This window comes from Hemitrygon akajei, chromosome 11 (assembly GCF_048418815.1).
Source record: "Hemitrygon akajei chromosome 11, sHemAka1.3, whole genome shotgun sequence".
Classification (NCBI taxonomy): Eukaryota; Metazoa; Chordata; class Chondrichthyes; order Myliobatiformes; family Dasyatidae; genus Hemitrygon; species Hemitrygon akajei.
In genome coordinates, this window is record NC_133134.1 from 77001589 (window position 1) to 77023461 (window position 21873).

Genomic DNA, 21873 nt, shown 5'->3' on the forward strand with positions numbered 1-21873 from the left:
AAGAGACAGACGGATAACCGGAAAGAGACAGACAGATAACCGGAAAGACAGAGGTACACAGGAAGACAGTAAAAGATAGAGAGAAAGCAAGTGAGAGTTGGAAAGCAGGTCTGAAACACAAAGACAGACAGAAAGGGGAAAATGGAGAGAGCAAGATACAGCACGAGTTCCCAGAATCTATCCAAGCTGATCTGACTGACAGCAGCTCAAGTCTATGCAAGTAAATCCCATTGCGAGACTCTCTTTAATTTCCTTTATTGAAATCCTTTAAAAAGAAATAGAACTGTGTACAAAAGTCACTGTGGTGAAGACCATCTCCGCGGCAGGGGTGCAATATCTTCTCAGAAGACAGAAGGCGAAGTTTTCACAGAAAGTAGAAATCCAAGAGGTACCTATGTTGACCTCCCATGCTCCCCCTCTATTTCTGCTGCCCCCTCACTCGAGGGAGCCAGTGGGAAGGTGGGGGGAGCTGGGCATGGAGGACTGGGCTGCATTCCCACTTTGGAGCAAGAAAGTGTAAGAGACACTTAAGGACATTGTCCCTGAGTAAGACCAACCATTGCTGCTAGTCCAACCAGCAAATTTTGAGCCTCGTCTCTTTTCTGATTGGTCCTGTTCGTGGCATTGGCTAATGCCAGAAATGTTCCTGGTTTGGTTGCTGGGGTGATAGATTACAGCACCGCCTCAGATTGGTCCATCTAGCGTTGTCATGGAAATGGGGCCTACTTGACAAGGCCTCCTTCCTCCCCCCGGCATTTTGCCATCATTGTCTTTAGGAGCTGAGGGCTTGGGGGAATCTCGCTGCCTCGGTGAAAGAGCCTGACTCGTGGCTGGGGTTTCAAGTCTTCGAAGCCAGGCAAGCCTAAGGTCCATTGACGTGAATGACCTCCAGCCATGCTGCCTTCTCATGGCCCGGCTCACAATGCTTCAAATCAACCGTGGTTGGCATTGAGCGGAATCCAGAGTCAGCAAGGATGAGGGGAACATGTCCTGAAACAAAACAATCAACAGGAAAAAAATCAGAATGCTCAAAGGATTAATTGTACATCCATTACAGCTAAGGTTGTAGATATTGTATGGAGGGGAGGGACTAGTTTAAGCATTGAATTAGCACATCAATCAGTTCAGCACAACACCCTGGGTCGAGGGGCCTGCCCTGTGTTGTGCTGACGAATGCTCTCTGTACCCTTCTACACGATCCACAATGCCACCAATCTCTGTATCGTCTGTGATGTTCCATACCAGCCCCCTCTCTCATGCCCCTGTTCTTGCCCCTCTACCACCTCTGCTTCCCATCCGAGCAACAAGCATGGGAGACCAAGCTGGTCACCAGGGAGACAATGGACAAGGTCTAGTGGCTGGAATCCCACCCAGCCAGGTCCTGCCCCTGGACCACCCCCGACAGAAGGCAGAGACTGGGAGAGTGAATCAAGGGTCCTTCAATAGCTTTTACCAAGCTCAATAGCAATTTAAGAATAAAAAAAATAAAAATCAATATGAATAAAAAATAGTTTGCTCTAGGTTCAATAGCTCATCAAAACGCTAAACTACGCGAAAACAAATCATTTGTCATCTTCCACAGGCAGGGAATTTCAATGGTGAACAACATTTCCCATGAAGCGCGTTAGAATTCCCAGAAGATGACAGGGCCTATGAGCAAATGGGGTCAAGCCCGAACGGTTCCCAAAATTCCCACATTAACATGGCTGCCCCAGCAATATTCCCACTGCTCCTCGAAAGCCAAGGTTCTCAGAGGGGAATTGAGGGAGAGATGCACTGTCTCGCTGCCCCTCCCTCAGCATGGCACTCCCTCCTCTAAAACTCTCCTACTGCACTCCTTCCTCATTGCCCCTCCAACAGCATAGCTTTCTCTCCTCTCCGCCTCTCCTACCGCACTCCCCCCTCACCACCCCTCCAACAGCATGGCTTTCCCTCATCTCAGCCTCTCCTACCACACTCCCTCCTCGAGCGCTGCGCTTACTCCTCACAGCCTCTCCCATGGGAGGGAGGTGGGGAGCAAGATGGGAAGAAATAGGGGAAGGAAGGTATGAGGGGGGAGAAAGTGGGAGAGCGAAGGAGAGAGGGATACAGAAGGAGGAGATCGAGGGGGCAGAGGGAGATGGAGAGGGCAAGAAAGGAAAGAGGGTATTGAAGAGGGCAGACAGAGAGGGAGAGGGGTTTGATGGGGAGAGAGACACCCACTACCCAGCGAGGGTGAAAGTTGACATGCCGGGAATGCAATGATCCTATGGTGTGGTTCCTGAATGGGTTGTGCATTTCCACCTCCTTGATTTACTTCCCCCCCCCCCCCCCACAATGATCCACCTCTCTCCTGTGCAAGGGGCAACAAACAATGTCGTACTGAAGCACCCTCTATTCCCGGAGCTTTTCAGGAAGGGAAGCATTTCCCCAACACGACAGACCCCTCAGCTAGCCTGGAAACCACACTAACCTCTATGTGTTGGGAGGGGAGGAGATCACCTACCTACTTTCAGGTGGTCCCGGGCGAGTCTATCCTTTCCTTGAAGCGAAACCTCCAGCAGTAGCCAGACTTTCTGAGAACTGTCAGGGAAGTGCAGCTAAGAACCTGTGCCATCCTCAAGGTGAAAAGCCTCTCCTGAAGAACACCATTTCTTGCTTGTGAATTCAGGAAACATGGCACATCGAACTTACAGAAGTTAAAATTAGTTGCGAGAATTAATGATAACTGTCATGACCTCCTCAGCTTCAAGGTGTCCACCGTTGAAAGTCTACTAAGCGGGTGACAGAAAAGCTTGTGACTTGGGAGAAACTTCTTCCCTCTTTGGCTCAGTCATCTTGGTGTCACCTGGAGTGAGAGGAGTCCAAGCTGAGAAGATTTGTGATCAAAACTAAAAACTTTGGGTCGATGGGGAAAGTCAAATACTTGTGGCCAGGGAGGGCAAAATTTCCTGGCCAGTTCAGTCGATGATTGAACTATTGGGCAGCCGTCTCTAAAGCCATGAGAGGCAGGAAGTGCTAAGCAAACTCAGCAGGCAGAGGAGCATTCCTGGGTACAGCTGCGATGCACCCCCTGTGTCCTTAGATTTGGAAGCATCTGTAAGGGGGAATAAAGGAAAGGTCATCTCATTTGAATCCACATTGCCACCCCATCTCACTGCCCTCCCACAAACAGATTCAGCTCTAACTCCATCTACGGTCTGCAGGTGAAACCAACCAAGTGGGCCAAATCTCAAATAATAATAGGTCAGAGTTCTGGAAGGAGACAGGGAGCCTAGGGGCTTGGTGTCATGACAACAAACTCACCAAGCTCACAAGAGCTGCTCACTGACTTCAGGAAGGGGCGTGGGGCAGCGTACACACTCCTGTCTACTTCAAGAGTGCTGAGGCTCAGGGGGCTGAGAGCTTCAAGCCCCTCGGAGTGAACATCACCCATAGTCTGTGCTGGCCGCGGCCAAGAGAGCTCACCAACGCCTCTACCTCCTCAAGAGGCTAAAGAAAGCTGACATGTTTGACTCAGGAAAACATAATCAACAACCCCACCCACCCCAGACATTCTCTCCTCTCCCCCTCCCACCAAAGCCTGAAAGCTCGTCCCACCAGGCTCGAGGACAGCTTCTACCCCGCTGTTAGAAGACTACTGAACGAACCTCCTGTACAACACGTCACAATCTAGCCTGGGTCCAGAGGAGATTTACAAGAATGATCCGGGTACGAAAGGCTTACTGTCATGTTGTGTCTGAGCCTGAACGCGAGGGCGTTCGTAAGGATGGGCGGCTCGGTTGGTAGAGTATCAGACTTTCAGCCCGAGGGTGCAGAGCTCAAGCCCCCGTGCAGACACTGCCTTTATATCCACACCTCAGCCGCAGCGCCAGGGTCCCAGGCTCAATTCCACCGCTCTCTGTCAGGAGCCTGCACTCTCTCCCCGCGACTGTGTGCATTTCCTCTTGGTGCTCCGATCTCCTCCCACATTCTGAAGACATATGGGCCAGCAGGTTGGTTGGTCGCGAGTGTAATGGCAGCGCGCGATCGGAAGGGCCTGCTGTACCACGTTGTATCTCTAAAGGGTGTAATTGGGCGGCATGGGTTTGTCAGGCTGGAAGGGACTGTTACTGTGCTGTATCTCTGAATTAATAAATAAAAAATACAAGAGAGTTGGGGCTGGGGCGGGGACGGGGGGGTCAATGAAACCCAGCAGACAGTGAAAGGCCTGGATGGAGTGGACGTGGAGAGGATGTTTCCGTCAGAGGGGGAGCCTACGACCAGAGGGTACAGCCTCAGAATAGAGGGAAGTCCCTTTAGAACAGAGAATTGAGGAAGAATTTCTTCTGCTAGAGGATGGAAAATCTGTGGAATTCGTTGCCACAGAGGGCAGTAGATACGGAATCATTGGCTGTATTTAAAGCAGAGATTGACTGCTTCTTCTTTGGTGAGGGGTTAGGGGTCATGGCGAGAAGGCAGGAGAATGGAGTTGAGAAGAGAAAGGTTGTGATGGAACGGCAGAGCTGATTCGGTGGCCCAACAGCCTAATTCTGCTCTCTCTGAAGTGGGCAACCCCGAGCCAGTCTCTCCCACAAGATACACGTGACATTACTAAACTAATATACCAGGGGAACACCTCGCCCTGTAGCTCCCCCCACTGCGCCCCCAACTCAGAAAGATATTGGCCCTTCTTCCACCATCGCCAGGTCCAAATCCTGGGAACTCCCTCCCGGACAGAGCCTTCCCCACACGGACCATAGCGGTTTGAGATGGGGGGGCGGGTGGTCCAGCCCACCCCCACTCCAGCCCCTCGAGGGACGGTCTGGCCTTGCCGAGGATGATAGTTTCAGACGTGGCAACACATGTCAGAAACCAACACTGCGAGAGCTTTGGCAAGCAATTGTCTCAGTGACTCACTGACGAGATGTCATTTTCTTGTCTGTTGACGAGTCTCCTCAGGCTATGCTGGAAGTTTCGGGGTGAGGTGGCAGCTGAGAATTTCTCAATGCCAAGCTTGTCACAGGGAAGCTGCTCTTTCTGACTCGGTTCCTAAACCTGTTGGAATAAGTTCCAACGGCAGGAGAAAACCGGTTTCCATGATAACACGCACGTAGTGCTGGAGGAACTCAGCAGGCCGGGCAGCATTTGTGGACTGAAATAAACAATCGACATTTCGGGCAGAGACCCTTCAGCTGTAACATCAACTGTTCAGTTCCCTCCATGGACGCTATCTGAGTCTCTCCGACAGAATCTCTTACATCAGGGTGCCGTTCAGATCAAAGGCCCTTGTGAGATTGGACAGACTTGGGCTGTGCTCTCCGCAACGACAGAGCTGAAGAGAGACTTGACAGGGGTTTGTAAGGTTATGAGAGGCATAGATAGATTAGACAGCAGGTCTAATGTCAGAGGGACATCATCAAGGGAGATGCTCCTGGAGTGTTTTGTGTATGTTGCTCAAGATTTCTAGTGTCTGCAGAACCTCGGGTGTCTCCCAAAATGTTCCCTGGCACTCCCTCAAGTATAAATTGTGGATACTTTGCCTCCATCTGGATATACAGTGGGATTCCTGGAGGTTTCAGCTGACAGAGATCCTTTCCCCTCTCTCCACACCCACTACCCCCTGTTACTCTGAGCGATAGGGGGATTATAGTGGGTAGAGCTGCCTTCTCATGACATCAGAGACCCAGGCTCGATCCCAGCCTCATGCGTGCGAGTGCAAGAGCCTGTGTGAGAGTGAGTGAGTGAGTGAGTGAGTGAGTGTATGTGTGTGTATCTCTTATGTGAGTGTGTGTATGTCTGTGTGAGTCTGTGTGTGTGTGTCTCTCTCTGTGACTATCTCTGTATGCCTGTGTAAGTGAGTCTGTGTGTGTGTCTGTGTTTATGTGCGTCTGTGTCTGTGCATGCGTGTGTCTCTGTGTGAGTGTGTCTGTGTGCGCATGTGTCTGTATGTTAATGCTGAGTTCCTCCAGCACTTTGAGTGTGTTCTCAAGATTTCCAGCATCTGCAGAATTTCTTGTGTATGGTTTCCTCGTGTGTGTATGTGAGAGAGAGTGTGAGTGTGTGTGTGTGTGTGGGTGTGTGTGTGTGGGTGAGTGTGTGTGCGTGAGTGTGCGTGTGAGAGTGTGTGTGTGTGAGTGTGTGTGTGTGTGTGTGTGTGTGTGTGTGTGTGAGTGCGTGTGTGCACATGTTACTCTGTGTGGTGTTTTCACATTCTGCCTGTGACCACAAGGGGTAAATGAGCTAGCATGGATGCAACGGGCAGAACAACCCCCAGGTGGAATAATGCAAGTTACAACAAACAGAAGCAGGGGAGGTTATTCAGCCCTTCTTGCTTGCCTGCTATCCCTGTTAGTAGAATCATGGCCTATCACCTTCCTGCACTGATCCACTTTAGATTATGAGGTAAAAGGAGGCCTTTCAGCCCATCAGGTCTACCTGCCATCCACCTCATTTTTCCTGTAAGCCATTCTCCGGCAGATTCTACCCCTCACCCTCACAGCAGAAGAGAAGTTTACAGCAGCTAGTTCACCCACCAAACCCACGCTTTCTGTGGAACACGGGATGGAAGCAGATCGCCCGGGGGAGGCCTGGAGGTCAGGGCTGAACCAGGATCACTCCGAGCTCTACCCCCTGTGCAGCATACAAACCCGTAACTCCCTCACGAAAAGCTGCTGTCATACAACAGGGGACGCCCTGGGAGCAAACTCCTCTGGTTTTGATTCCTGGCTCCACTGGCAGGGCAGAGTGACAAACAGCGCTCAGCCCTTCCTGCTGTTGCCCCTACCTTGTTGCGCCCTCTCCTTGGCAGGCTCCTGCGACATCTGAGTGACTGGCTTCAAGGCTACAAAGGGAGAAAGATGAGGAACAGTAAATAACCAAATCACATTTCACGCGGTCAACCTACGGACATCACGAGAGGCAAGTCATGACAAGAAGATCTTGATCTGTCTCGTTGTAACAGGGGTTGGTGCACAAGGATGGAGGAGGAGAGGTCAAATCCCCGAGTGGGTGTAAAAATCGCTAACAACTCGCCCTGGTCCAACCACGGACAAGATAGCTCGCCAACGCTTCTACTTCCTCGGGAAATCTGGCATGACTCCCACCGACCTTTAACAGATGCACCACAGAGGGCAGCCTACCCGGGTGCATCACAGCTTGGTAGGGCAACTGCCCCGCGCAAGAACGCAAGGGGGTTTTGCTGAGCTGTGTCCACGATACGAAACCCGTGGATTCTGCCTGCACTTCCCACCCGCTCAGCTAAGCAGCCAACATCGGCAGAGACCCTCCCACCCCAGGCTTCCTCCGTTCTCTCTCGTGTCCAGCGAAGGAGAAAACTGTATTCATGTGCCTGTAACCCTACACAACCAAATGAAACAACACTCCTCTGGACCACGGTGCACCCGCAAAACACAGCACAAAAATATCATCATAAATCCATTAATAAATTATAACTCAAAATGCAGGTAGTGCGTAGCACAGGTACACAGTAAACAGCTCCCTGTCCCAGTGACGAGACCTTGGTGGTGACAGGGTGTTCATTCGTCTCACAGCCTGAGGGAAGAAGCTGTTACCCAGTCTGGCAGTCCCAGTCCTGATGCTCCTGTACCTCCTTTCTGATGGTGGTGGGTCAGAGAGATTGTGGGATGGGATTGTGGGTAGGGGTTCTTAATAGTGTTTTGGCCCTTGGTCTAAAACACTCTTGGTAAACGTCACAACTGGGGAGAGGGGCAGGGAGACCCCAGTGATCCTCTCAGAGGCTTTTATTTGAGAACATGTACCACCAGGGTCAAGGTCAGCTTCTAAACTACTGAACGGACCTCTAATATGATAAAAGATGAACTCGATTTTCCCCAATTTCCCTCACTCTCTTACTCTCTCCTCTCTCCTTCCTCTTTCCTCTCTCTTTTTCTATTCTCACTCTCTTTCACTAATCCCTCCTCTCTCTTCTTTCTCCATCCTTGTCTCTGCCTCTCACTCCCTCTTTCTCTCTCCCCGTCTCTCTCTTTCTCTCTGACTCTGTCTCTCACTCTGTCTCTCACTCCCTCACTCCCTCTCTCTCCCCGTCTCTCTTTCCCTGTCTCTCACTCCCTCTCTCTCCCCATCTTTCTTTCTCTGTCCCTCACTCCCTCTCTCTCCTCGTCTCTCTCTTTCTCTGTCTCTGTCCCTCACTCCCTCACTCAACAACAAAGATTTTCTGCAGACTTTGTTCCTGATATGACCACCCCCGGTAGACACTCCGCTCCCTCCAGCACCCGGCAAAGGTGAAGGAAACGCAGATGCGTTCCCTGGTCGCGGAACCTGTGCAGGTGCTGCGTGTGATGGTTTTCACCTTGGCGGGAAGGGGCAGGCTCTGGAGGGGCTGTTGGCATTTCCCAGGCAAGTAAACATGATGTGCTTTGTAGACTGTGCTGGAGGGAGGGGAGTGTCTACCGGGGGTGGTGTTTTCGTATCAGGAACAAAGTCTGCAGAAAATCTTTGTTGTTGAGTGAGAGACAGAGGGAGTGAGGGAGTGAGAGAAAGAAAGAGGGGGACAGAGAAAGAGAGGGAGAGACAGAGAGGATGAAGAGAGAGAGAGAGGAGGGATTAGTGAAAGAGAGTGAGAGACAGAAAAAGAGAGGAGAGAGGAAGGAGCGGGAGGAGAGAAAAGAGAGTAAGAGAGAGAGGGATGGGGTTTACAGTAAAAGAGGCAGTAAAAGAGTGGCACAGAGAAAAAGAGTTAGGTAGATAGAGAGAGGGAAAGAGGGAGAAGGGAGGAGGAAGAGCAGAGAGAGGGTGAGGGGGTGTGAGTTGGAGGGGAAATGAGACAGAGACACGGAGGCAGACAGTCACAGCAAGAGCAAAGAGACAATAGTGGAGGTGAAACACTGTGACAAAGAGATTGCGACAGGCAGGCCGGCTTGTAGAATGGTTCTGCCAAGACACAGACCGTTTGTGAGGAGAATTGCTGTGCAGGAACCTCTGGAACCTGAGGAAAGGACTCACTGAGAGGACAAGGATCTCTCGCTCCTTGTGGCTGCCTCAGGGTGGTTGCTGACAACAGGGGACACAGTGCCACGCACCACCCAGGCACAGCTCGCAGGCAGACCGACATGATGGATGCTGTCTAGATAATGACTCCCGTCAGCTGAGGGAACTGGCCCTGGAATCACGGAGACACAGGGGAGGCTCCTTCTAAATGCCTCCCATTCCACTGTCTGCACGAGTGATGGACTTCCTACAGCATCCCATCACACATTCCCGGGGTGGCGGGTGAATATTGAAAAAGAACACGCTCAATCTACGGCGACCTTAGAGGAGTTTCGAGACCGTTGGGCTCCGCGGGGTGTAAATGCCATCGTGGATAGAGATGGCAACATTTTGTAATAATTTTTTAAAAAGAAGGAAAAAAAAGGGGTCAGACACAGAGTGAAACTCCCTCTACACCGTCCCATCACACACTCCCGGGGTCAGACACAGAGTGAAACTCCCTCCACACCGTCCCATCACACACTCCCAGGGTCAGACACAGAGTGAAGCTCCCTCTACACCATCCCATCACACACTCCCGGGGTCAGACACAGAGTGAAGCTCCCTCTACACCGTCCCATCACACACTCCCGGGGTCAGACACAGAGTGAAGCTCCCTCTACACCATCCCATCACACACTCCCGGGGTCAGACACAGAGTGAAGCTCCCTCTACACCATCCCATCACACACTCCCGGGGTCAGACACAGAGTGAAACTCCCTCTACACCGTCCCATCACACACTCCCGGGGTCAGACACAGAGTGAAACTCCCTCTACACCGTCCCATCACACACTCCCGGGGTCAGACACAGAGTGAAGCTCCCTCTACACCATCCCATCACACACTCCCGGGGTCAGACAGAGTGAAACTCCCTCTACACCGTCCCATCACACACTCCCAGGGTCAGACACAGAGTGAAACTCCCTCTACACCGTCCCATCACACACTCCCGGGGTCAGACACAGAGTGAAGCTCCCTCTACACCATCCCATCACACACTCCCGGGGTCAGACACAGAGTGAAACTCCCTCTACACCATCCCATCACGCACTCCCGGGGTCAGACACAGAGTGAAGCTCCCTCAACACCGTCCCATCACACACTCCCGGGGTCAGACACAGAGTGAAACTCCCTCTACACTGTCCCATCACACACTCTCAGGGTCAGACACAGAGTGAAACTCCCTCTACACCGTCCCATCACACACTCCCGGGGTCAGACACAGAGTGAAACTCCCTCTACACCATCCCATCACACACTCCCAGGGTCAGTCACAGAGTGAAACTCCTTCCACACCGTCCCATCACACATTGCCAGAACTAATAATCTACTCTGGCTAGAAGATCTCATTCTCCTGTCTCTGTAACCCACTCCATCCTCTACACTTTTCCCCCTCTTTCTGACCCCCTCCATATTCTTCCCTATCTCTGTAAACCCCTCTGGTCCCTATACCCCTCCCTGTCTCTGTAACCCGTCAGTTGCTACACCCTGCCCATCTCTGAAACCCCCTCCAGCTCCTACAGTCCTCCCATTCCTGTAATCCCCTCATGTCACTACACCCCTCCCCATCTATGTAACCTCCACTAGTCTCTGCACCCCTCCCAGTCTCTGTAACCTTTGCCTGTCCCTACATCAACCCTCCCCCCCAACAAAGAGGGTTTTAAAGATACAACACTCTTCAGGAGGCAATACTTAATCCTCAACAGGACCACCACCCCCTATACACAAGATCCATAGTAACAGACACAAAATGCTGGAGGAACTCAGCAGGTCAGGCAGCGTCTGTGGAGAGGGATAAACAGTTGATGCATCGGGCCAGGACCCTCATCAGGACTGGAAAGGAAGGGGGAAGATGCCAGAATAAGGAGGTGGAGGGAGGGAAGGAGGACAAGCTGGAGGTGATAGGTGAAGCCAGGTGGGTAGGAAAGGTAAAGGGCTGGAGAGGAAGGAGTCTGATAGGAGAGGAGAGTGGACCATGGGGGAAAAGGAAGGAGGGATACCAGGGGGAGGTGAGGAGAGGTAAGTGGCCAAGTGGGGAATGATAGAATAGGGAAAAAATTACTGGGAGGAGATATTGTGCCGTCATATTGAGGCTATCTAGATAGAATACGAGGTGTTGCTCCTCCACTCTCAGAGTGGCGAAGAGGAGGGCATGGATTGGTATGTTGGAACGGGATTGGGAATAGGAATTAAACTGGGAAATTCCCACGTTCTGTGGATGGAGCAGAGGTGCTTGATAAAGGGGACCCGCAATTGACATCGGTCTCGTCCCTGTAAAGGAGCCCACATCGGGAGCACCGGATACAGTAGATGACACCAACAGATTTGCAGGTGAAGCGTTGCCTCACGCGGAAGGAGTGTTTGGGGCCCGGAATGGAGGTGGGGGAGGAGGTGAACGGGCAGGTGTAGCATTTCTGTTGCCTGCAAGGATAAGGGTTAGTAGGGAGATTAGTGGGGAGGGATGAACGGACAAGGGAATCACAGAGGGAATGATTGCTGCAGAAAGTCGACATTGGAGGCAAAGATGTGTTTGGTGGTAAGGTCTTGTTGATAGTAGTGGAGGTCGCAGACAATGATGTGGAGGCTCATGGGGTGGTAGGTGAGGAGAAGAGGGACTCTGTCCCTGTGAAGGTGGCAGGAAGATGAGGTGGAAAGGAAAACCTCATCCTGGGAACAGTTTCAGTGGAAATGAAGGATCTGAGAAAATGGAATGGCAATTTTACGGGAAATAGTGTGGGACCAGGTACAGTCAGGATAGTGCTGGGAATTGGTAGGCTTACAAAAGATATCAGTAGACAGGTTATCTCCAGAGATGGCGAAAGAGAGATCAAGAAAGGAGAGACAGCTTTCTGAAATGGACCAAGCGAATTTGAGGGCAGGGTGGAAGTTAGAGGCAAAGTTGATGAAGTTGACAACACATGAGGCAACACCAATGCAGTCGGCGATGTGGCGCAGAAAGAGTTGGGGAGCGTTACCAGGTGAAGGCCTGGAACACGGACTGCTTTCTGTTTTACGTAGCCAACTAAAAGGCTGGCATAGCTGGGGCCCAAACGGGTGCCCATGGCCACCCCTTGAGTTTGGAGAAAGTGGGAGGAGCCCAAGGAGAAATTGTTGAGGGCGAAGACCAATTCTGCCCGATGGAGGAGGGTGCTGGTTGGGTCTTTAGTCAAGAAAGAAGCGGAGAGCTTTAAGGCCTTCTTGAGGGAGGATGGAAGTGTAAAGCAACTGAACCACCGTGGTGAAACCCAATGAAGAACCGCCCTTTCCACCCTCATTCCTCTGGGTCTCCTACGTTTCAGTCCCATCCCCTCACAAGCCCAGCCTGTCCAACCTGACCCCGCCCATGTCACTGAATTCAGCCGGTGCCTGGTCAAACGTTCCCTTGGCTGCTGGGTGGCTCGGGAACACGAGCTGATGACTTACTTGTGGCACAGCAGACTGATACCCTGAGCCGGAGGCATTTCTTGTCCTTTGGAGGTGGCAAGGCTGTGGAAAACAAAAGCAGTTCATTGTTCGGACATGAACGAGACACCCGGTGCAGAGATCCAGCATAGATATAAGCTCTTCAGCCCACCTCCTCCGTGCTGACCCTCAACCTCCCGATCTCTTTGTAGTCTCCCCACACCCCCAGATCCTACCACGGGAGGGTCAAATAACTCGCTGACCCTGCATAATCCAATTCTGACTGTTCAACGTCTTCCCCAACTTCTCCCCGCCCCGCCCCAGCTGAGTGGGGGTGGTTTTCTTTCTTCCTCACAAGAGTGACCCATTTAGGGATGCCTCCTCCCCCCGCCGTCCCCCACTCCCAGGGGGGCTGATTCCCCAACCCAGAGGCTGTTTTGTCCCTGAAACCAACAATGGGATTGCAAGACAATCGCTGCCTTTTGACTTCAACGAATGATTCTTCACAGACCCTCCTCCATGGGGGCAAAGTCCCATATTCTCCCCCCTCCCCACTAATGCACAACATCTTGCAAACCCCTTATATTTGGCTCCAATTTTACAGTAGGCCACTTGGGCCATTGGCTCAGTGCTGGCCCCCAGCAGAATGAACAGCGTCCCTCTCCCCCACTCTCCCCCGTCCAGCATTTTTGTGATCTAAGCTGAAACGGGGAAGATTTAAAAGGAACCAAAGGGGAAACTCTTCCCACCCAGAGAGGGGTCGGTGAATGGAACAAGCGGCCAGAAAAAGTGCTCGAGGCAGGGTCATCTACAACGTTTAAGAGGTACAAGAGCCACATACACAAAACGCTGGAGGAACTCAGCAGATCAGGCACGAAAGTCAAGGATTCAGGCTGAGGATCTTCATCAGGACTGGAAAGGAAGGGGGAAGAAGCTGGAACGGGGGCGGGGGGAGGAGGTGTACAAGCTGGCAGGTGATAGGTGAAGCCAGAAGAGCGGGCAATGAAGTGAGAATCTGGGAGGTGATAGGTGGAAGAGGTAAAAGGCTGAAGAGAAAGGAATCCGATGGGAGAGGAGAGTGGGAAGGAGGAGGGGAACCAGAGGGAAGTGATAGGCAGGTGAAAGAGGAGAAGAGAAGGGGTGAGAGGGGAACCAGGTGTAGAAAGAGGAGAAGGAGGAGAGGGAAGTAATTACTAGAAGTTTGAAAAATAAATCTATGTTCATACTCAAACACGAAGAAATCTGCAGATGCCGGAAATTCAAACAACAACACACACAAAATGCTGGTGGAACGCAGCAGGCCAGGCAGCATCTATAGGGAGAAGCGCTGTCGACGTTTCGGGCCGAGACCAGGAGTCCTGACGAAGGGTCTCGGCCTGAAACGTCGACTGTACTTCTCCCTATAGATGCTGCCTGGCCTGCTGTGTTCCACCAGCATTTTGTGTGTGTTGTTATGTTCATACTGTCATGGTTTAAAAGGCAGGTACAGGTTTGGAAAGGTGTTGAGGTATCTGGGCTATACACGGGTTAATGAGATGAACTCAAGGAGGCCATGTGGATGAGTTGGGCAATAGAGGAATACCAATAAATAAGGAAATCGATATCACACACTCTGCTCCAAATGTAAACCTAATCCCCTCAAACACAGGTCATTAAACAGCCCGCTAATCTGAGAGATCAGCCCAGTAAACCTTCTCAACACCGCCACCGATTAAAGTATCTCCCCCTCCAAATTCTCCACATAACTCCCCCAGTACCGCAAATTGTACAGATCAGTTTACAACAGATCAGACTCCAAACAAAAATACCTTGGCAAGTAAGAACTTGCCGGAACAACTAAAATCCAGTCTGAATGGAACTCCAGGGGAATCTTTCATGACCAGGGAGCCCACCCTAGCCCTCCAAAGAGATGTGGCCTGGTGCGCACAGGAGAGTTTGCAGATGCTGGAAATCCAGAGCCACACACGGGAAATGCTGGAGGAACTCAGCAGGCCAGGCAGCTTCGAAACAGGGGAATAATCAGATGATGTTTCAGACTAAGACGCGACCCTTCATCAGGACTGGAAAGGAAGGGGGCAGCAACTACAGATCAGCTCGACCTCCTCTCGCCTCCCCTACCTACTTGTTCTGGCTTCTAACCACTTCCTTTCCAGTCGTAACAAGGGGCCTCGGTCCAAAAGGGCTCGTTACTGCCTCCGTGACACCACGCACCCTGCTGAGATGCGGCCTCACCCTTGCCGCCCAAAATCCCCCATCCCAAGTCAGGCAGCTGTTGGCAGATTCCACACGGGAGGGTTGGGAATGTTTGCTTCTGCCCCACCCTTCCCCGTCCTTAACCCAGAGGGGCAATTAGAGGGAAAACAGAGCCATGGGACTGTTGTGCTGAGGGGAGAGGAAGGAGGAGGACGGAGGGAGATAGGGGTGTGAGGGGGGGTGAGAGTGGGGTAATTAGTTCAGGTTGTTGGAGTGTGTGTGCGTGCACGCCAGTGTGTACGTGATTCAGTGCGTGTGTGCACGTGTCTGTGTGTCTGCCTCTGTGTTTGTGTCCGTCTGTCCGGGTGCCTGTGTGTTTGAGAGAGAGAGAGCGCAAGGAGAAAGAGAGAGACAGTGTGAGAGAGGGCAGTAGCGACAGAGAAAGAGGTTTAATAGGGACCTGAGGGGCAACTTCTTCACCCCGAGGGTGGTCAGTCTATGGAACGAGCTGCCAGAGGAAGGGGCTGAGGCAGGTACATAAACAACATTGACAAAGAACTTGGATGGGTATTTGGAGGGGCGAGGTTTAGAGGGATATGGGGCGACTGCTGGAAATTGGGACTAGCTGGAAGGACATTGTCGTTGGCATGGGCTTGTTGGGCTAAAAGGCCTGTTTTCGAGAAATAGAGAAGGAGAGAAAAAGAGATCGAGAAAAGAAGGGGGAGGGGTGGTCTATATAAGGGTAAAACAGAGAGAGGGACAAAGGACATGGGGTTTGGGGGCAAAATAATGAAGGATTCTGTTGTGAATTCAATACTTCAGCAAAGTTGTAAATATGTTGTTTGATTAAGCATCCTTTGTTGTTTACATAATTGATTACAGATTATATGTAAAGATATGTGAATGACGTATGTCATCACAGCTCCGCATCGTATTGCTAAAGTAAAGCAATGAACCAACACAGTTATTCTTGGCTCCGCATTTTTCTTTCAATTAGTTTTTATGTTTTAGAATTCCAAAACAGACACAATTGTGACAGGGAGCAAGGGTGAGTGTGTAAGTGAAGCGAGCAGAGAGCGTGATGGCGATGGGGGGCTGAGTGTGATGGAGATGGGGGGCTGAGTGTGATGGTGATGGGGGGCTGAGTGTGATGGTGATGGGGGCTGAGTGTGATGGTGATGGGGGCTGAGTGTGATGGAGATGGGGGCTGAGTGTGATGGTGATGGGGGCTGAGTGTGATGGAGATGGGGGGCTGAGTGTGATGGCGATGGGGGGCTGAGTGTGATGGAGATGGGGGGCTGAGTGTGATGGAGATGGGGGGCTGAGTGTGATGGAGATGGGGGCTGAGCGTGATGGAGATGGGGGGCTGAGCGTGATGGAGATGGGGGCTGAGTGTGATGGAGATGGGGGCTGAGCGTGATGGAGTTGGGGGCTGAGCGTGATGGAGATGGGGGCTGAGCGTGATGGAGATGGGGGCTGAGTGTGATGGTGATGGGGGCTGAGTGTGATGGAGATGGGGGGCTGAGTGTGATGGAGATGGGGGCTGAGTGTGATGGAGATGGGGGCTGAGTGTGATGGTGATGGGGGGCTGAGTGTGATGGAGATGGGGGCTGAGTGTGATGGTGATGGGGGGCTGAGTGTGATGGAGATGGGGGCTGAGTGTGATGGAGATGGGGGCTGAGTGTGATGGAGATGGGGGGCTGAGCGTGATGGAGATGGGGGGCTGAGCGTGATGGAGATGGGGGCTGAGCGTGATGGTGATGGGGGGCTGAGCGTGATGGAGATGGGGGCTGAGCGTGATGGAGTTGGGGGCTGAGCGTGATGGAGATGGGGGCTGAGCGTGATGGAGATGGGGGCTGAGTGTGATGATGATGGGGGGCTGAGTGTGATGGTGATGGGGGCTGAGTGTGATAGAGATGGGGGGCTGAGTGTGATGATGATGGGGGCTGAGTGTGATGATGATGGGGGCTGAGTGTGATGGAGATGGGGGCTGAGTGTGATGGTGATGGGGGCTGAGTGTGATGGTGATGGGGGCTGAGTGTAATAGAGATGGGGGGCTGAGTGTGATGGTGATGGGGGCTGAGTGTGATGGAGATGGGGGGCTGAGTGTGATGATGATGGGGGCTGAGTGTGATGATGATGGGGGCTGAGTGTGATGATGATGGGGGCTGAGTGTGATAGAGATGGGGGGCTGAGTGTGATGGAGATGGGGGGCTGAGTGTGATGGAGATGGGGGCTGAGCGTGATGGAGATGGGGGCTGAGTGTGATGGAGATGGGGGCTGAGCGTGATGGAGATGGGGGCTGAGCGTGATGGAGATGGGGGCTGAGCGTGATGGTGATGGGGGCTGAGTGTGATGGTGATGGGGGGCTGAGTGTGATGGAGATGGGGGGCTGAGTGTGATGGAGATGGGGGGCTGAGTGTGATGGTGATGGGGGGCTGAGTGTGATGGAGATGGGGGGCTGAGCGTGATGGCGATGGGGGCTGAGTGTGATGGAGATGGGGGGCTGAGTGTGATGGAGATGGGGGGCTGAGTGTGATGGAGATGGGGGGCTGAGCGTGATGGCGATGGGGGCTGAGTGTGATGGTGATGGGGACTGAGTGTGATGGTGATGGGGGCTGAGTGTGATGGAGATGGGGGCTGAGTGTGATAGAGATGGGGGGCTGAGTGTGATGGTGATGGGGGCTGAGTGTGATGGCGATGGGGGCTGAGTGTGATGGAGATGGGGGGCTGAGTGTGATGGAGATGGGGGGCTGAGTGTGATGGAGATGGGGGGCTGAGCGTGATGGAGATGGGGGCTGAGTGTGATGGTGATGGGGGGCTGAGTGTGATGGTGATGGGGACTGAGTGTGATGGTGATGGGGGCTGAGTGTGATGGAGATGGGGGGCTGAGTGTGATGGAGATGGGGGGCTGAGTGTGATGGTGATGGAGGGCTGAGTGTGATGGAGATGGGGGGCTGAGTGTGATGGAGATGGGGGGCTGAGTGTGATGGAGATGGGGGGCTGAGTGTGATGGAGATGGGGGGCTGAGCGTGATGGCGATGGGGGCTGAGTGTGATGGTGATGGGGACTGAGTGTGATGGTGATGGGGGCTGAGTGTGATGGAGATGGGGGCTGAGTGTGATAGAGATGGGGGGCTGAGTGTGATGGTGATGGGGGCTGAGTGTGATGGCGATGGGGGCTGAGTGTGATGGAGATGGGGGGCTGAGTGTGATGGAGATGGGGGCTGAGTGTGATGGAGATGGGGGGCTGAGCGTGATGGCGATGGGGGCTGAGTGTGATGGTGATGGGGACTGAGTGTGATGGTGATGGGGGCTGAGTGTGATGGAGATGGGGGCTGAGTGTGATAGAGATGGGGGGCTGAGTGTGATGGTGATGGGGGCTGAGTGTGATGGCGATGGGGGCTGAGTGTGATGGAGATGGGGGGCTGAGTGTGATGGAGATGGGGGGCTGAGTGTGATGGAGATGGGGGGCTGAGCGTGATGGCGATGGGGGCTGAGTGTGATGGTGATGGGGACTGAGTGTGATGGTGATGGGGGGCTGAGTGTGATGGAGATGGGGGCTGAGTGTGATGGAGATGGGGGGCTGAGTGTGATGGAGATGGGGGGCTGAGCGTGATGGCGATGGGGGCTGAGTGTGATGGTGATGGGGACTGAGTGTGATGGTGATGGGGGCTGAGTGTGATGGAGATGGGGGCTGAGTGTGATAGAGATGGGGGGCTGAGTGTGATGGTGATGGGGGCTGAGTGTGATGGCGATGGGGGCTGAGTGTGATGGAGATGGGGGGCTGAGTGTGATGGAGATGGGGGGCTGAGTGTGATGGAGATGGGGGGCTGAGCGTGATGGCGATGGGGGCTGAGTGTGATGGTGATGGGGACTGAGTGTGATGGTGATGGGGGCTGAGTGTGATGGTGATGGGGGGCTGAGTGTGATAGAGATGGGGGGCTGAGTGTGATGGTGATGGGGGCTGAGTGTGATGGCGATGGGGGCTGAGTGTGATGGTGATGGGGGCTGAGTGTGATGGAGTTGGGGGCTGAGCGTGATGGAGATGGGGGCTGAGTGTGATGGTGATGGGGACTGAGTGTGATGGTGATGGGGGCTGAGTGTGATGGAGATGGGGGCTGAGTGTGATAGAGATGGGGGGCTGAGTGTGATGGTGATGGGGACTGAGTGTGATGGAGATGGGGGCTGAGTGTGATGGTGATGGGGGGCTGAGTGTGATGGCGATGGGGGGCTGAGTGTGATGGAGATGGGGGCTGAGTGTGATGGAGATGGGGGCTGAGTGTGATGGAGATGGGGGCTGAGCGTGATGGAGATGGGGGGGCTGCGTGCGGCGGCGATGGAGGGCTGAGCGTGATGACAATGGGGGGCTGAGCGCGGCGGCGATGAGCGAAGCAGCATAGAGATTGTCTCTGAGACTGTCAGTTCCCAGGGTTTGGGGGGAGGTCGCCTGTGTGTGAACCAGATATCAATCTCAGCCTCAAAACTGACAGAAGCATCCCCGACACTCGGTAGTCTAAAGGACGTCCAGACGTTTGCAGCCGTGACCGTTGTGCGGAATCTCATGTTTGGTGGCGGGTTCGGGAATGCAAGCTGTCACCGTTCTCCTGAACGTTGGAGGGGCGAGAAAGGGAGGGGGGGCCTGAGGGGGGGAGAGAGAGGGGGGAGAGAGAGGGGGGAGAGGGGGGAGAAGAAAAAATGAGAGAAAGGGTATTAGAAAGGGTGAGAAAAAGTTAGAGAGAAGAGAAAGGGATGGCGAGAGAGAAAAAGGGAATGAGATATAGAAGAGAGAGAGGGTGGGGAAGAGAAAGGGAGGAGGGAGGGAGAGAGAGAATAGTCTAATTCTCTCCTATTGTCTTACGGTTTTATGTGAGACTGAGAAGAGAAAGTGTGAGAGAAGGAGAGGAAGAGAGGGGGTGGTGGGGGGATAAAAGTGGAAAGAGACAGGAAGAGAGGGAGAGGTTATGATGGAGGGGGAGAAGAGACGAGAACCAGTACAGGAGTTGAGACAACAAAATAAAATCCTAACACACTGCAGCAACATTATTCATCGCAATAAAACACAATTGACAGGAGCTGGCAGGGAGAAGATTTGATTTTTTTCCCCTGTAGTCCAGTGGAGATGCGGCAAGAGATATGAGGAGTAAAATCAGATTGCACAGATACAGTGCCACCAGCCTCCATAAAAACACTCTCTCTGCCACTGACAGAGATGGATTAAAAACAACACAATAAACGCAGTTTTAATATCAGGCTGAGAATCACCGATCGGTGTTCCTGTCCTCAGGTAGAGGTTTAGTCTCACACACTGTTCAGAAAGAAATCTTTCAAAGTCCAGGTGAACCGTCCCAGTGCAGTGCGCGAGAGGGGCGACCTAACGGGGGAGCGTTGCGCGGGATGGGTGGCGACGGGGGAGTGTCGCGCAAGAGGGGTGGCGACGGGGAGGGGGCGTAGATGGGGGAGAGGGCAGTGACAGGGAGGGACGGGTAACGGGGGTGGGGATGGTGATGGGGAGGGGCGGGTGACAGGGGGTGGGGATGGTGATAGGGGAGGGACGGGTGACAGGGGGTGGGGATGGTGATGGGGAGGGGCGGGTGACAGGGGGTGGGGATGGTGATGGGGAGGGACGGGTGACAGGGGGTGGGGATGGTGATGGGGAGGGGCGGGTGACAGGGGGTGGGGATGGTGATAGGGGAGGGACGGGTGACAGGGGGTGGGGATGGTGATGGGGAGGGGCGGGGTGACAGGGGGTGGGGATGGTGATAGGGGAGGGACGGGTGACAGGGGGTGGGGATGGTGATGGGGAGGGGCGGGTGACAGGGGGTGGGGATGGTGATGGGGAGGGACGGGTGACAGGGGGTGGGGATGGTGATGGGGAGGGGCGGGTGACAGGGGGTGGGGATGGTGATAGGGGAGGGGACGGTGACAGGGGGAGGGGCAGAGACAGGGAGGGGTGGTAACGGGGGAGAGGGCGTTGACATGGGAGGGGCAGTGATGGGGGAGCTCTGTGCTGTGGGAAGGACAGATTATCTACAGCTCTGTGCCTGACCTTGATATGAACTGCAGGCCTCCTCTTCCAGGACTTATCTAACACCATTTCATCTTTATTATCTCAGAGGCACAAACATAATTGGACAAATTATTACGCAGAGAACAACAAAATACTAAATCGCTGACAGATTCTGTAGCAGAGAACCGATTTATAATTTCCAATGATACTGTACTTGCAAATACGGTTTTACAGGTGTTTGTACTTACTGTACTTGCAAATACTTGCAAGTATGCACACACCCCTGGGACCCCCTGTAAACACTGACACTCCCCGGGACCCCCGGTAAACACCGACACTCCCCGGGACCCCCTGTAAATAGTGACACACCCCTGGGACCCCCTGTAAACACCGACACTCCCCGGGACCCCCGGTAAACACCGACACTCCCCGGGACCCCCTGTAAACAATGACACTCCCCGGGACCCCCTGTAAACACCGACACTCCCCGGGACCCCCTGTAAATAGTGACACACTCCCCAGGACCCCCTGTAAACACCGACACTCCCCGGGACCCCCCTGTAAATAGTGACACACTCCCCGGGACCCCCTGTAAACACCGACACTCCCCGGGACCCCCTGTAAACACCGACACTCCCCGGGACCCCCTGTAAACACCGACACTCCCCGGGACCCCCTGTAAATAATGACACACTCCCCGGGACCCCCTGTAAACACCGACACTCCCCGGGACCCCCTGTAAACACCGACACTCCCCGGGACCCCCTGTAAACACCGACACTCCCCGGGACCCCCTGTAAATAATGACACACTCCCCGGGACCCCCTGTAAACACCGACACTCCCCGGGACCCCCTGTAAATAGTGACACACTCCCCGGGACCCCCTGTAAACAGTGACACACTCCCCGGGACCCCCTGTAAACACCGACACTCCCCGGGACCCCCTGTAAATAGTGACACACTCCCCGGGAACCCCTGTAAACACCGACACTCCCCGGGACCCCCTGTAAACACTGACACTCCCCGGGACCCCCTGTAAATAGTGACACACTCCCCGGGAACCCCTGTAAACACCGACACTCCCCGGGACCCCCTGTAAACACCGACACTCCCCGGGACGCCCTGTAAATAGTGACACACTCCCCGGGACCCCCTGTAAACAGTGACACACTCCCCGGGACCCCCTGTAAACACCGACACTCCCCGGGACCCCCTGTAAATAGTGACACACTCCCCGGGACCCCCTGTAAACACCAACACTCCCCGGGACCCCCTGTAAACACCGACACTCCCCGGGA

General features: G+C 53.7%; 1 protein-coding gene across 1 annotated transcript in view; it reads right to left on the bottom strand.

Annotated features, from left to right (window-relative positions):
- Positions 1-243: 243 nt before the first annotated feature.
- Positions 244-21873, bottom strand: part of LOC140735737 (ephrin-A2-like) — a 51072-nt gene continuing 29442 nt past the window's right edge. The window contains exons 3-6 of the mRNA XM_073061175.1: positions 12394-12456; positions 6746-6802; positions 2486-3076; positions 244-990 (exon numbers count right to left, since the gene is read on the bottom strand). Coding sequence (XP_072917276.1) covers positions 2973-3076; positions 6746-6802; positions 12394-12456 — 224 coding nt within the window. The 3' untranslated portion in view covers positions 244-990; positions 2486-2972. The remainder of the gene's footprint in view (positions 991-2485; positions 3077-6745; positions 6803-12393; positions 12457-21873) is intronic.